Here is a 15,643-nt window from a genome sequence, read left to right as displayed (position 1 = left end):
TGAAACAGTTGTAATTGTTCCATGACTGACCAAGCTAAGACAGACATCTTTGTAATGAAGAAGTGACAGCCGTTGGTGCTGGCACGTGGAACGTAGACTGCAGAACGCTTGGAGGGGTCAACACCCATGCCATGGTGCTTCCCCTGAGCAAGCTGACTGGCTTCTCTGCATGCTGGAAACGGGGCTTAGAAACTTCTGAGAGATGTGTGTTGAGGAAACCAGTGGGTGTCTGTCACTATTGGAGCTCCACGTTCTTCTAAACTTGTTTTGGCAAATCCAAAGCGAAGGGACGTGATGGGGAGGGGAAATGTGTTATGTTGAGCAAGCGAGAAACCTTGCTGTTGTGGTGATACATAAGGCTTTACTGACAACTTTCTGCTGTTTTTTGGTGTTCTGCAGGGGGAAACTTTAGAGACCATTACCACAGCAACCGTGTGCCTGTTCAGTGCCCAGCCTCAGCTGGCTGATCAAGTTCCTCCGCTTGGGCATCTCCCCAAGATAATCCAAGCTATGAATCACAAGAACAACGCCATTCCTAAAAGTGCCATTCGTGTCATGCACATACTGTCTGACAATGAGGTACTGAGTCTTTTATTAAGTGCTCAAGGGGAGAGAAAAACCCCACACCTGGAGTTGTTTGTATTGTTTAGTAGTGTTAGTGTTATTCTGACTATAAATACCGTGTGCCAGGTGACGGGGGACTTGGAGCTCATGGATGGGGAACTGTAGATGAAAGACACTGAGAAATGTATGGTCATGGCTGTGACCATATCTGCCAGAATGTCAAGCTTGGCATAAAACAGGGACCTCTGGGTGTTTCTAGCTTTGTGTCCGAGCAATGGCATCGCTGGAGACCATTGGCCCTCTCATGAATGGAATGAAGAAGAGGTCGGATATAGTTGGTGTCGCCTGCGAAGCGCTGAATCGCATGTTTCACAAGGAACAGAATGACTTAGTGGCCCAAGTAAGTAGGATGTTGCCAGACTGGAAAAAATGTGGTATCTTTGGGTATCTAAACTGTTGATAAGAACAGAGGCACTGTTCAACTTGTGTCCAGAAGGCTTCCCAGAAGCCATCTCACTAATGTACTTTTCGTGCTGGAGAAGTCAGAGTCAGTGCTTTCTCCAAAACACAGACTTGTTCAAGGATCCTACCCCAGCACTGAAGCTTAATGCATAGGGCTAACCTTGGCTCTTGTCTGCTGAGAATGCATACCCAGGCAGAGCAGAACTGCTGGACAATATCTTTGCTCTCTCCTGTATTTACACAGCTCAGGAAAAAAAAATGATTAGCCTAAGCATTCTTAGTAATAGCTGCTGGTGCTTCTGGTTCACAGGAACACCAGTACTGTAAGGAACTTCCTAGTCCGTGTTATGACCTCTCATTTGGGTATGTTTGCAGGCTTTGAAAGCAGATTTGGTCCCTTACCTTCTAAAGCTGCTGGAAGGTATTGGGCTTGAGAACCTGGAAAGCCCATCTGCCACAAAGGCTCAGATTGTCAAAACTCTGAAATCCATGTCTCGCAGCCTGCAGTATGGAGAACAGGTGAGTCCTGACGAGGCCTTAAGTGGCCTTTGCTCACTTGGAAGATCAAGCTCTGAACATCCCTTGTTTAACCTTACAGCTGCCATATGTGCATTGCTCCAGCTGAAATGCTCACTTCAGAAAACCATGGCATTGTTATTGGTTGGAAAGTTTCCATCTGCTCGTGGAGAAGCCCTTGCTTACTGCACGCTAGGAGCACTAATAAAACACAAATCCTAAGCACAGAGATGTTCTCTCAGCTAGTGTAGCAGGCTTCTACTGACAGCTCCTCAGGTCCTGTTGGAAATGCAGTTTGCTGCTTTGTGAGCTGTGTTGTCTGTTCAGAGGCTGTGCTACAGTCTCCTTCATGTGATTCTGTATCACAGGCTGAAGGCCTGCCCTGCTGTGTGGTAACCCCTCAGGATGGTGTGCTCCCACAGTGGTTTCCCCAGAATAGTAACATTTATAAGTATCTAAAGGATGGGTGTCAGGAGGTTGGGACGTCCCTTTTTTCTATAGGAGCTAGTAACAGGACAAGGGGTAATGGGATGAAGCTGGAACACAAAAAGTTCCACTTAAATATAAGAAAATACTATTTCCCTGTTGAGGTGAGGGAGCCCTGGCACAGGCTGCCCAGAGGGGCTGTGGAGGCTCCTTCCTTGGAGGTCTTCAAGACCTGCCTGGACATGTTCCTATGCAACCTGATCTAGGTGACCCTGCTTCTGCAGGGGGTTGGCCTAAATGATCTCTAAAGGTCCCTTCCAACCCCTACCATTCTGTGATTCTGTGAATGTTACGAGTGTCACTTACCGTGTACATCTCTTCAAACGCTGCAGGTAAACGAAATCCTGTCTCGTTCCTCTGTGTGGAGTGCCTTCAAGGATCAGAAACATGACTTGTTCATTTCTGAGACGCAAACAGCAGGATACCTCACAGGTTAGCAACCTTTTTCCTAGCTGTGTACCTGAATCATACTGAACCGCTACTTAACTGTCAGACTTGACTCTGGAGAGCCTGTTTATCCCAGGAGCTAGTGCCATCCTGTGGCCTGAACGTTCAAGGCTGTAACAATACAGTAAGTTTTAAAAATGCTTAGCAAAAACCAAACTGTTTTGTGGTTGAGGGTGTATTTCTCTGGATAGCTGCTGCTGTACCTGCTTCTAAAATATCAGAGCAATGGAATCTGGATGCTGGCAAGTCTTGCAAGTACCCTGCAGTGATTAAAACTGAGGAATGACAGTACCTCTCCCTGCTGTCTCAGGGTCAGTCTACTTGGATTCCAAAAGAAATTGTTGGGAGAGGAGTAAACTTCAAAAATGTCTGGATGAATTGTGCCGTGTGAGTTGTGCTGCTTCAGTGCAGAGCCCGTAGCTGTAGGATGGGAACAGCTTGAATGCAAATAGCTCAGAGTGCAGGGCCGTCTTCCAGTGGGACCAGGGGCAGGGCCAGGCTCTGCTCTGCTGGCAGTGGCTCCTGCCTGTCCTTCCAGCCTGTGGCATGTACCTGAATGTCCCCTGAGGCTCCCTGGGCAAGTTCCCTGCAGGTGCCACCGAGACCCAAATAGCCCCCGGGGTGCCACCGCAGCCCCACCAGCAGCATGGAAGAGCTGCACACAAAGGTGGCAACTGATGTGAACATCCTTGCTGGCAGTGGCACAGTGTGGACACAATCCCACAACAGTTATGTCCCAGCAGATCAAATTCTGGTTCTTCCAGCACTCGTGTGCAGGGCTTGGTAGGCACGTGTTTAATGACTGAGCTGTTGTGTGGCAGTCCCAGACTTCACTGCCACAAATGGCTCACTGCATCTGAAGAGTTTAGGGAATGGCACTGTAGCAAGTAGCTATCAGCTGAGCGATCATTTGGTCTGAAGTTCAGCCTCCCAGGTAAGGTTTTAACATCCTTTGTGGCAAGTCAGCGTGAGCACGTCTGTGTGCTGCTTGGAACTTTCTCATCTGCCCCAGCACAGGAAGCTCAGTAAAGGCTTTTGAGCATAACTGAATCAGTGGGGTGTAAATCAGAGGGCTACATAGACAGGAAAGTTTTCCTTGCCAGATACTGACATGGGTATATTGCAACACTTGATGTGTTTTCCCACACAGAGCAGACTCTGTGCTTTAGGTCTCAGCAGGAGTTTGTTGCACCATTTAATGCCCCTTAGACAAAGCACCGAAACGCAGGAGTCGGTTGGTACTGAATTTTCTGGGCATTTCATACAAACTACAAACAAGAAATAAGAAGGAAAGGCTGACTCTGAACTGAAACTGTACTGAAAGCTGGTCAGGCTTGAGCCAGGGGACACCACAGCTGTCCAGTTGCCTTGAGGCCCGTGCTGCGTTTCAGTTGCCTGACTTTGAAGTGCTTGCGAACGTAGAACGAAGGTGCTGTACAAATGCAAAGTGCAGATGGAAACCAAAATGAGCTTTATTTTTAACCTGTCACTTCTTGTATTCTGCCTTTTATGTCTTGCTTCGAATTGCTTTGCTGTTTGCACTTCCCTTGAAACTTCCCTTGCTTATTTCTCTTCCCTCAGGTGTCTCTTCTCCTTCCCTTCTAACTGGCAGCAGTCCCCTTCACCTGAGAAGTGGGCTTTAGATGTGCTCTGCCAGGCAGCTTGCTAACTTCTGTGTAGCTCTCTAAAGCAGGTAGATACCGCCTTGCCAAATGCACGCTGCCCTTGCTGCATCCCCAGTACCAGATGCATGTCACAGACCTCTAACAACTGTGTGGTCCCACCAATACCCTCGCGCGGGAGCACAACACTGACCCCCACAGGGCCTGCTCCTTGCTGGGGCTACAGATGAACTCAACTTTGGAAGCACTTTAGGAATCTCCCATCAGGGCCATGAGAAGCAGTGGAATTTTGGCAGTAGGATGTGTCCCCTTCTGAAGGCAGAGAGCCTTTTTTGGACTGAAGGCCCCGTTCTCCCTCCTGCCTGCAGCAGTTGTGTAGGACTGCAGGGAGGCAAACTGTGCTTGGGGCTGTGGTGTGAGAGGGGAGGGTGGGGCATGAAGGGACAGCAAATTTGGGAGCACTGGGTGAGGATGGCTTAAGGGAGGAGAGCAGAGCCCCAGCAGGACTGTGGGCTGAAGCTCTGCCACGGAGCTGCTGTCAGGCTGTACTGATGCAGGAAGATATTGCAGTTGGCAGCTTTCTACCGTCATCAGTCTGATCAGAATTGGTGTTGAAACACCCCACGTTGCAACGTGACTTTTTGCTGCCTTTGTTGAAACTTTCTATATGGCTGCATTTTGAACTCCAAGCTTTGAGGGTGAGGAGTTCAACAGGGCCAAACTGGCTGCCCCCAGGGTCATCGACACAGCGTTACAAACGGTCGGGGCTTCTGTATCCCAGGAACACAGTTGCTGTTTCTCCCTGAGGGCCCAAAGAGCTGCCTCCACACGCATGAGGCAGTTGTGCTTCTCCCTGGGGCAGCCCCTTGCCTGCTGGCAAAGGCTGAGCAGCACTGACAGCCTGGCAAGGGAGGCTGCTCCCCTTCGCCCTGCCCCAGTGGGAGGCAACAGGCGTAGGTACTGCTGGTGCCTGGGGTGGTTCTGAGCTTCATTGGCACGTCAGCTGAAATGCTGAGCAGCTCTGAGAACGGCCTCCACAAGCTACTCCATGTAGTGCACCATGTGCTCCTTGATTCCCAGTGTTCCTGGATTCCAAAGAAACCTCTTAAATGTTCTTGTTCAAGGTGTCTGGTTGACTTAGATGATGCATTTGAGCATTACCAGAGGGAATAAAGCTGTTCAATGGCTTTTGATAATGAAAACTCATCACCAGTGCTGGTTCTTTCTTCCCCAAAGGCCCTGGAGTTGCTGGTTACCTCACTGCAGGGACGACGTCATCCGTCATGCCCAACGTACCACCCCCGGTAGACAACGACGTGGGAGATGTCAGCTAAGGACCGGAATCCTTTGTGAAGCAGATGAAGGCAGACTGGCCAGTGGTGAGGAACAGCACTTTCCTCCAACACATTGAAGTGAACTTACTGCCTTTCCAAGGGTTTAATGACAGTGTTATTCCTTTTTCTATGACTGTTTGGGTTGGTTTTGGTTGTTTTTTTAGGAACAAGTGAGTGATTCAGCCTGTCACACTGTAACACGAAGCACTCTGTGGATCAGCTGAAATGGGTACACAAGAATTTTTTCTTGTTGTATGTAAGCACATTTTTGTTCCTTTCTATTTGTTTACAAGACTGTGAATCAAACTTTCCTAGTTTTTATATTTTCTGAAATAGCATGACTGGAGTTGAGCTACAGTCTAGAGGAACTGGGCTAAAATCACTTTGACCTCACTGACCCCCAGGACAAGGGCATCCCTTCCTTTCCCAGGCTGATGTGATCACTCCCATCAAACAAAGGGTTTGGCCCTGCACCACTTCACTGACGTCCTTAATCATTAACATTAACCTTCTTCCTGAGCTCAAACAGCATTAGACATTCATGTGTATAACTGGCTTGACCAAATTGACGAAGCATCTGAAAACAAACCTTAAGGTTGACATGTTATGTAAGAAATTAGTGTAATTGTGAAATGTTCTATACATTATTCCAGTATATAAAGACTTTCTATATGGAGTGTACATTCTACAGATCATTCATATGTACAGAAAATTTTAAAATAAAGGGAATTAAGAGCCTTGTTAATGAGATGAAGGCAGTGTTCTTCTGCAGCTCTTCTTTGAAGGGGCACAAGCATTGTCCTGACTTTACACGAACCAGAACCAGCCCCTCTGTGTGCTCTGCTTCGTGCTGTTACAAGTTCCCAGAGTAGCTTCTGTGGCAGAGGCTGGGGGTGGGAGCAGAGCTCTGACCTTTGAGACCCTCACACAGGTGTCTTGTTGCCAGAAAAGGCTCTGCCAGTTCTGCCCTCTGCCAGTCCAGCTGAAACCTCAGCTGCCCTGCGAGGGGAAGGTGCCACCTGTACTTAGGCATAGAATCACAGAATGGTAGGGGTTGGAAGGGACCTTTAGAGATCATCCAGTCCAACCCCCTGCCAAAGCAGGTCCCACCTAGATCAGGTCACACAGGAACGTGTCCAAGTGGGTCTTGAAGACCTCCAAGGAAGGAGCCTCCACACCCTCCCTGGGCAGCCTGTGCCAGGGCTCCCTCACTGAAACAGTTTTTTCTTATGTTTAAATGGAACTTTTTGTGTTCCAGCTTCATCCCATTACCCCTTGTCCTGTTGCTGGCTACTATAGAAGAGGGATGTTCCAACCTCCTGACACCCACCCTTTAGCTATTTATATATGTTAATAACACCATCCCTCCATCTCCTCTTCTCCAGACTGAACAGCATGTTGAAGGGCTGGCAGAAGCTGGGGCTGGGAAGGGGTTTGTGAGGATGTAAAGGAAGACAGGAGAAAAAACGTGAGATGGGCTGGGAGCCAAAACAGAAGCATGAGTAGCAAAGCCCTGACCTGCCCCCAGTCTCACGGGCGGGGAGGGGGAGGGAAGGATGGAATCTGGACTTGGTGGAAGGGAGAGCAGGAAGGGGGGAGGACAGGAGAGGCAGACTGCAGCAGGAAAGGGAAAAGAAGGGCATTACCTCTGTGTTTAATTGTTTTTAATTAAGAAGTAAAAGTTTTTCCTAGCTTGCAATAAACTTTAAAGTTTTATTAGTGTTCTAAAGAAGCCAGGCAGAGGCTGGTGTTTCTGCAGCACGCTGCTAACTTCTAAAAGCAAGCCCCTGCCTCTGAAGTGCAAGTAGAGAGAGAGGGTGCACTGCTCACTTAGAATCCAAGTGCTGTGTTCATCCGCTGTTACTTGCACTGAAGGACACCTTTGCTGAATCTTCCAGCACTGCCAGACGTTAGATCTTTGCAGTCAGCTGCTTGGACTGATGGAGCAGCTCCCAGCGGGCCAGGGCCGAGAGGTGCACCTCGTCGGGCCCGTCGGCCAGGCGCAGCGTCCGCATGTACGCAAACCTGCAGCGGCACAGCCGAGTTAGGGCACGGGCCCGCCCCCGAGCCCTGGCCCGCAGCCCCTGCCCCCAGCCCGCCCCCGGAGCCCTGGCCCCCAGCCCGCCCCCGGAGCCCGCACCCCCGCCCGCTGCCGCAGCCTCGGGCAGCAGCTCTCGGCGCCGCGTCTGCTGTAGCCTTGGTTGCAGCCGTGGCTTTGAAGAGCCGGGAGATGAGTCCCAGCAGGACTCTGAGGGCTGCGCTAGAAACACACAAGGGGTGCTTCTCCCCAAGGCCGTAAGGGAGATTTAGAAAGAGGATTCTCTGTGCTGCTACTATTTTGGGTGCCGTGCCAGCCTTTTGGTAAGGGTGAAGCAATGTAATTGCATTAGAATTGCATCATCAGAGCATCGGTTTGAGCTTTATACCTTAAAGGCATATGGGCCCTTATTTCAGGCTACCTGAGGTGAAACAGGACATACAGGTGTTACAGAACTATCTCAGAAGGAATGCCTGGAATCGACAGGTGAGGCTCCTGTTACTCACATAAAAGCCAAGGGAAAATCCTGGGAAACTCCAGCTCCACCATGCACTTGGATTGCACAGTCAATCACTTTAAGCACAGCTCGAGGGACAACCACTTTGGTCATGGCCACCTGCAGTTACGGGAGAACTCATTTTACCAGTAATAGTTTCATAAGCAAGTGAAACTGTTCTGCTGCAGATTGGTATCTGATGGGACACACCTTGCTCTCCAGGTCACAGGAGTGCACTGCTGCTCCTCATCCACAGCCCCTGCTACGGTAAAGCTGCCTCCTGTTACCCAAAACTCTCTCATTGTGTTGAGACAAGTGACCAATACATCACTTTCTTAGGTTTTAAACACTTAATCAGCCTGATTTGGAGCACATCTCATATGAGGAATGGCTGAGGGCTCTGGGGCTGTTCAGCCTGGAGAAAAGGCAGCTCAGGGGAGACCATCTCACTCTCTACAGCTACCTGAAAGGAAGCTGTAGCAAGGCAGAGGTTGGTCTGTTTGCCACAGTAACAAGCAATAGAACAAGAGGAAATGGCCTCAAGTTGCACCAGGGGAGGTTCAGGCTGGATGTGAGGAGGAATTTCTTTGCTGACAGGGTTGTCAGGCATTGGAACAGCTGCCCAGGGAGGTGCTGGAGTCACTGTCCTTGGAGGGGCTTCAGAGCCGGGTGGATGTTGCACTGAGGGAAATGTTCCAGTGGTTGGTAGGGCTGGGACAAGGGCTGGACTTGAACTCAAAGGTCTCTTCCAGCTGAAACCATGCTCTGATTCAAAGCTTTTAACTGAGCACATGTTCCTTAAGGCTACTTTCAACAAGGAGTTACTCTCTATGTATCATTATGTTTTAGCTCATTTTTCAACCCCGAAGGCAGGGGCATTGCCTAAGGCTGCCAGAAGCAATTTTTACCTCTTTCCTTGCCCTTCTGTTGCCCACGGCGTCGATCTTGCGGGCCGTTTGCAGCGTCAGCAGCCGCGCCTGCTCGATGCTGAGGCGGCATTCCGCGATCCAGTGGGCAACGACTTCCTGCAGAGAGCAAAGCCGACAGGCTGGAGGGCCCTGGGGACAGCCCTCCGGAGGGCAGGAGGCAGGCAGGGAGAGCCCTTCCTCCTCCGCAGCCCAGTCAGCGGGACGCACGCCGCTGCAAAGGGCAGCTACAGTGAAGTGGGATCTAATATGAGGGGAGAAAAAAGGAAGAGAACACATGACTACAGAAACACTGAAGCAAGAGCAGTGCCTTTCCCGGCAGGAAAGAGAAAAAGGGGGAAAACTGGTTTCATTTCCTCGTCAACCCCACCCCCTGCCAGCTGTTTTCCTGAAACCCTTCAACACCTGCATGTCATTCTCTCCTATACCCGCTGCCAAGACCGTCAACTGTATACAACAACCTGGGGTGAGGAAAGGGGGAAGAATCAGTTCTGATCGGCTCAAACTGCTAGCAGGGTGTATCACACACCCAGGTGAACAGCTGCAGGGTGCCGCCTGCTGCATCTGGCTGTTGACATAGATAATAAATCAATAGCTCTCTTGAGGGAGTTACAAGTCTTGGCAGCCCTTCCCTGCTCCTCTTTGGTAATTCCCCTCTGCAGCCAACATCCCACAGTAGGAAAAAAAGCGTTAATGGGATGCTGGTCAGTGCCAAAACTGTTTGGAGCCTGAGTCAGCCTTGGGCACATGCTTCTGCCTGGGCCAGGGATGGTATAGCCATTGCAGCCACAGGAACGATGAGCAAGTGCAGCACAAAGTCTGTGGAGCCCAGCTGAGCTCAGCCCAGCACAGGCAGCATGAACCCAGAAAGAGGTGCTGACAGCCCCTGCGCTGAAACTCACCTCTGACAGGTAGGAGTGACAGCCACCCTGCTCCCCAAGGCAGCCCCCAGCCTCAGCAGGTCCTCCAGCCATGAAGAACCCAGGCTGGCCCTGCAGCTGGCCTCCAGCCCTTGCCTCTGGCTTCATCAAACAGGGAGGTTACTTTAAAGAAGTTTTGAGACATCATGCACCTCGTCCAACCCTCAGTAATTCTAGGTCAGGGTTTTTTTGGCCATGACGTGACTGGAAAGCGGAGGTGGGAGGTTGTTCCCTCTGGATCTGTACAATCCATTTGCTATAACCTGTGCCAGACACTGAGTTTCCTCCTTCTGTTGCCTTTACTTGGTTTTTTCCTTATAAAGTCACCCTAGCTGCTGGATAAGATCGAGGAACACTTGAAATGTGACAGGCCAACTGCTTCAGTGCCAATGGTTCCTACAGAAGGCAGAGGGGTGTCTTCATTATTCTAGTAAATGAGCTCTCACAAAACAGTATTTCAATTCCAGGGCAAGATAAGACCAAAACCAGCTCTGGGTTGAGGCTGCACTTTCACAAGTCAGTACAGAATACTCGGTAAGAGAAATAAAACATGCAGTCAAATTTAGACCCTCGAGCGTCTCTGGTCATTGGGAACAGAATGTGACACACCAAAATAGTGAATTCAGGGAACTACAGGGACGTAAGCTGTACACAACTGAAAATATACCTGTCCAAATGATGAGTGAAAGGGGATAAAAAACCCCCCAGTGACAACAATCTGTATTGAAACCCAGTTTGTGGCAAGGGGGAAAAGAAATGCCAGGGGTCAGAGTGGGGAAGGTGCCCCTCGCAGTGCCATCTTGGCCTCTGCCGCCCGAGGCATCGTGAAGAGGAATGCGAGGCTGGGGCAGAGCTGTCCCAGTGCCGGCTCTCAGAGCCCCGAAGGCTGGAGCAGGTGACGTGAGGCAAAGAGGGAAGGTGCTTACGTGGCGATAGAGCTTCCTCCCGAAGGTCTCTCTCTGCGCCGCGCGCCGGCACATGAGCTGCAGCGCGCTCTCGGCCGCACCCAGGCACCTCATGCAGTGGTGAATACGGCCCGGCCCAAGCCGACCTTGAGCTATCTCAAACCCTCTGCCCTCACCTGCTTGGAAAGAGAAACAGGCTCATGCAGACTCCTCAATCCCTCTTGAAATGACCGGAGAGCAGAAGTGGCCTCAGAGCTAGAAGCATGCCACTCAAAAGCTGATTTCCACAGAGTCACAGAATCTCAAGGGCTGGAAGGGACCTCGAAAGCTCATCCAGTGCAACCCCCCTGCCAGAGCAGGGCCACCTAGAGTAGGTCACACAGGAACTCATCCAGCTGGGTTTGAATGTCTCCAGAGAAGGAGACTCCACAGCCCATCTGGGCAGCCCCTTCCAGTGCTCCCTCACCTCAACAGGGAAGTTTTTCCTTATGTTTCTTTGGAACCTCTTCTGTTTCAGTTTATACCCATCACTCCTTGTCCTATCATTGGCCATCACTGAGCACAGCCTGGCTCCATCCTCCTCACACCCACCTTTTACCTATTTGTAAACATGAATGAGGTCACCCCTCAGTCTCTTCCAAGCTACAGAGCCCCAGCTCCCTCAGCCTTTCATCTAAGGGAGATGCTCCACTCAATCATCTTTGTGGCCCTGTGGTGAACTCTCTCCAACAGCTCCCTGTCCTTCTGGAACTGCATAAAGTATGCTCTAAGATGGTTTCTCAGAGGGTTTGATTTACCTAATCTTATTTAAAGGGTATTAACCTTACACTGAAGAATGTATCTATGAATGAATCGGTAGGAGAATCTGGGGCAGGACTTGGGAGTTTTCCAGTTCCTGGGGCCACTCAAGAGAGAAAACTCTTTCAGGGAATTAAAAACAGCAGAAATACTATAAATCCTGATTTTGTCTAAGTGAGAGGAGCAGAGATCACAGTGCTGGCTGGCCAGCTCATTCCTTCATATTGCTTTCCAGCGCTGCCGAGTCGGTGGGCACCCAAGCTTGGGTGGCCATGGACTATGGCAGAATGCTCTTTTTAAGTCTGTAAAGTCCATGAGAACAAGTTTGGGGGAAAGAATGCCACTGGCTGCCAGTGTTTTCTTTGCTCTCCTTCAGGGAAGTGAGGACAGCTCAGCTGCCCTGTTTCCTTCAGTCACCTTTTGCTCTAAACTAGTAGCATTCCAGCAGCAGGCAGTCTGCTGAAGGAAGCCTGGGCTTCCTCTCACACCTGTTTGAGACCCTGGCTGAACACAGTTGTGTACCATCCCTTATGGTGCTCCAATAAAATCAACCACCATTTCATAACCTGTGGCTCATTGCTGTACATATGGAAAAGGAATCCACACTGCAGCTCACCCAGTATCATATTGGAGACGGGTACGCGCACGTCGCTGAAGTGTATCTCAAAGTGCCCTCCATGGATCTCATCTACAGGGACAGAGAAAAGGCGACAGCAGGGTCAAAGGAAGGCAGACTCAACTCCTAACCCTTTTTCTATGGTGTATGAGGAGGTTGTAGAGTAATCCCCCGAGAGGGCTAGCAAATGAAAACACACACATAACCCTTATCACCTACCCAGGTAGCCAAACACAGAGAGGGGTCTTATCAGCCTCAGCCCCGGCGTGTCCATGGGAACAATGACCATGCTGTGCTGCTCGTACCTGAGCGAGACAAAACACACAAGTTCTGACTGTCCTCGAGCCTCCCTTCTGTCCCCTCCTGACACTTTTTTCATTTCCTATCCCCAATTTAGCACTTGCATCCAGCCAGAGTTGAGATTGACCCACAGTGTGGCACGCATGCTTCCACACTCCTTCGGTCACCAGGCCACCACTGAAAATGTCCTGCTGTCCCCCAGTGGCCCAAGAGCTGACAAACAGCTACTCCTGTCACTTCTGTGCAAGTACCTCTGTGTCACTCACTCTGTTTCCTTCCCCCCCCCTGCATTTCTTTTCTCAAAACATGTTTACCATCATCCTTACCTTGGCTTGCCTATAGCTTAGGAAAAGCAATCCTATGTTTCAGTTCCTTCAGAATGGTTAGGGTGAGCTGTTAGTCACACAGGGCTGGGGGTGACACGCACAGCCCCCACATTCAGCATCACATAATCCCCTCCACGAACTTATGCTCAGCTTTGAGGAGTTCAACAGATGCCAACAAACCGTTCTGTGTGCTGTCAGCAAGTTACTGTTTACTCCTCAGCTGAACCTAGCCAAATCTTACAACTTAAGATATGAGTGGAGTTTGGGCTAACATCCAACTGAGAGAGAGGAATGTTCCAATTCTTCTGTGATTTTAATGGAACCAGTCTCGAGACACTGTATTCATCACTTGTGTGAGTATCTGTAAAGGCAATTCTAGTTTGGTAATTAGAGCTGAACAGCAGTTGTTTTCAACTAGGGGGAAGTATTATATTTACAGATACAGGAATGGAGTGAGTAGGTCTGACCAAAGACATGCAATGCTCTCTGCTCACGCAGCTTCACATAACAAACATCCCATGTCTCTAACTGAACTTCCTATGCCCATAGATATCTTTGTGACAAATGTAGTACACAACTTAAGGTCTCTGATCTGCCACTTGTACTCATTCTGTCCAGAGAAGCTCTGAAAAGTTTTGGGTTTATTATCAGTTTCACAAGCAATTTCTTCTTCTTGTTAATTGTTTTATATAGAATCACAGAATGGTAGGGGTTGGAAGGGACCTTTAGAGGTCATCCAGTCCAACCCCCCTGCAGAAGCAGGGTCACCTAGATCAGGTCACATAGGAACATGTCCAGGTGAAGACCTCCAGAGAAGGAGCCTCCACACCCTCCCTGGGCAGCCTGTGCCAGGGCTCCCTCACCTCAACAGGGAAAGAGTTTTTCCTTATGTTTAAATTGAGCTTTTTGTGTTCCAGCTTCATCCCATCACCCCTTGTCCTGTCCCTGGACACAACATAAAAAAGTGATGCCCCAACCTCCCGATACGCACCATTTATATACTTATAAATAATGAGATTCCCCCTCAGTCTCCTCTTCTCCAGACTAAACAGCCCCAGTTCCCACAGTCTTTCCTCATATGAAAGCTGTTCCAGTCCCCTGATCATCTTGGTGGCCCTGCACTGGACTCTCTCCAGCACTTCCCTGTCCCCCTGTCCCTCTTGAGCTGAGGCGCCCATAACTGGACACAGGACTCCAGATGAGGCCTCAGCAGGGCAGAGTAGAGGTTGGGGAGAACTTCCTTGACCTGCTGGCCACATTTTAAGCTGGAGATATTTGTTGGCTGAACATGTGACACTGACTAAAACTAATGTGAAGGACATAAAGTCAGTGAACTCCCTCCAAATTTCCTGATCCATCTGATCACACAGCTGTGTGAACACTCTAGTTGGTGCAGTGGAGAGGGGAAGCAAGCTGATGACAGTGAAAACGTTGGGAGGCTTCAGTCATCAGCAGCTGACACCTGCACAGGTTTAAAACTCACAAGCACATCCAACGTGGCAACTAATGATATTTCACTTAAAATTTTGCAAGCAATGACTCCACAAGGAAACAGGTTTTAGGTAGCTCTTTGAATGTCCCAGGAATCCTTACCTGGATGCTGAGGAGTTCTTGGTTTTGCCCATTACAATTGCAACTTTGCAGTTTGGGTTCCCAGCACCTTAAAAAACCAAAATCACATGCACAAAGAGAGTTTTAAACATAAAGATCTCACTGCAGAGCCAAATGAAGTTTCACATGAATAAGTCTTCCTCTGTTCCTTTCGTGACAGAGGAGCAAAAGCATGCAATCTGCTTCTGTGTTTATACTCTGAGCAATCACACTGAAATCAAATACTTCTTATTGCTTAACATGTAAAAGGGAGTTGACTTCTGAGGAGGGGAACAGCGAGGAGCCAGACAGCCAAACCCTCCAGGATCTATTCCCACTTAAAGAGAACAAGAAGGTACTTGAAATGGAATCTCATTACTTCTGCCTCCATTACATCTGAGCAGGTAGGTGTGATACAAAAGCAGACCTGGAGGTGAGATGCTGCTGTTTCAAAAGCAAAACTTCTTCAAACTATAGAGACTGGAGGATCCATGTGGGGATGAAATGCCAACCACATGATGACCAACTTGTGCAAATAAGGTTATCAGAGAGTCATCAGAATGATTTGGCTGCTGCTTCAGCAGAACCTCTCTGGAATGAAGGGGGTTTTTTGGTTTGCCCTTATGGAAAGAAGTTTGCATTTCAAAGAAACATCTGAGTGGAAATTATGATCTGAAAATGATCCCCTGGCATCTCATGCCATCGGTGACATTATGTCTTAGAATCATTTTTCGTGGAAAAGACCTCTAAGATCAAGTCCAAGCACTAACCTGACACTGCCAAACCCATCACTAACCATGTCCCTCAGCATCTCATCTACAGAGCGTATCTGCAGGGATGGGGACTCCCCCAGCTCCCTGGGCAGCCTGGGACAGTGTCTGGCAGCCCTCTCAGGGAAACAGTTCTGCCTCATCTCCAATCTAAACCTTCCCTGGTGCAACCTGAGGCCATTTCCTCTTGTCCCATCGCTTGTTACTTGGGAGAAGAGACCAACCCCCATCTCACTACAACCTCCTACCTCATTTTGGGTAGTTGTAGAGATTGGAGACACCTCTTTGTAGCACAAAGGCAGCATTTTACTTGTAGGAGTCTTACCATTAATTAAAATGGCCTTTTATTTCTAAGAACCTTAATCCTCACTATCTTTTTCTTTAAAGGTTTCTTTGTACCAAAGCACACGGTCATTCCTTTCCAAGTCTCAGCCAGACAACAAAGCTAGGGAAAAGGAGGCAGGATTATACCTCATGTGTGTAACAATGCAGGTGACAAGCTCCACAGAAATTTAACCCAAGATTTG

General features: G+C 49.3%; 2 protein-coding genes across 12 annotated transcripts in view; one reads left to right on the top strand and one right to left on the bottom strand.

Moving 5' to 3' along the window:
- DNAJC13 (DnaJ heat shock protein family (Hsp40) member C13) overlaps positions 1-6,181 on the top strand; it is a 55,250-nt gene extending 49,069 nt beyond the window's left edge. For 3 of the 4 annotated variants that reach the window (XM_061997326.1, XM_061997325.1, XM_061997324.1), the window contains 5 exons: positions 400-579; positions 824-964; positions 1,402-1,545; positions 2,361-2,460; positions 5,334-6,181. In XM_061997326.1, the coding sequence (XP_061853310.1) occupies positions 400-579; positions 824-964; positions 1,402-1,545; positions 2,361-2,460; positions 5,334-5,431 (663 nt within the window). In that variant the 3' untranslated portion in view covers positions 5,432-6,181. Of the gene's footprint in view, positions 1-399; positions 580-690; positions 802-823; positions 965-1,401; positions 1,546-2,360; positions 2,461-5,333 lie in introns of those variants that run through there. The other variant, XM_061997327.1, reaches the window with a different exon arrangement.
- A 420-nt stretch (positions 6,182-6,601) lies between these two features.
- Positions 6,602-15,643, bottom strand: part of ACAD11 (acyl-CoA dehydrogenase family member 11) — a 34,589-nt gene continuing 25,547 nt past the window's right edge. Inside the window, exons 14-20 of one of the 8 annotated variants that reach the window (XM_061997330.1) lie at positions 14,350-14,416; positions 12,350-12,435; positions 12,131-12,202; positions 10,738-10,895; positions 8,874-8,990; positions 7,976-8,085; positions 6,605-7,456 (exon numbers count right to left, since the gene is read on the bottom strand). In XM_061997330.1, coding sequence (XP_061853314.1) covers positions 7,342-7,456; positions 7,976-8,085; positions 8,874-8,990; positions 10,738-10,895; positions 12,131-12,202; positions 12,350-12,435; positions 14,350-14,416 — 725 coding nt within the window. In that variant the 3' untranslated portion in view covers positions 6,605-7,341. The other 7 variants (XM_061997331.1, XR_009818827.1, XR_009818828.1 and 4 more) reach the window with 7 other exon arrangements.

This window comes from Colius striatus, chromosome 5 (genome assembly GCF_028858725.1).
Source record: "Colius striatus isolate bColStr4 chromosome 5, bColStr4.1.hap1, whole genome shotgun sequence".
NCBI lineage: Eukaryota > Metazoa > Chordata > Aves > Coliiformes > Coliidae > Colius > Colius striatus.
The sequence above is the reverse complement of the archived record's forward strand: the minus strand, read 5'-3'. Positions and strand labels throughout refer to the sequence as shown.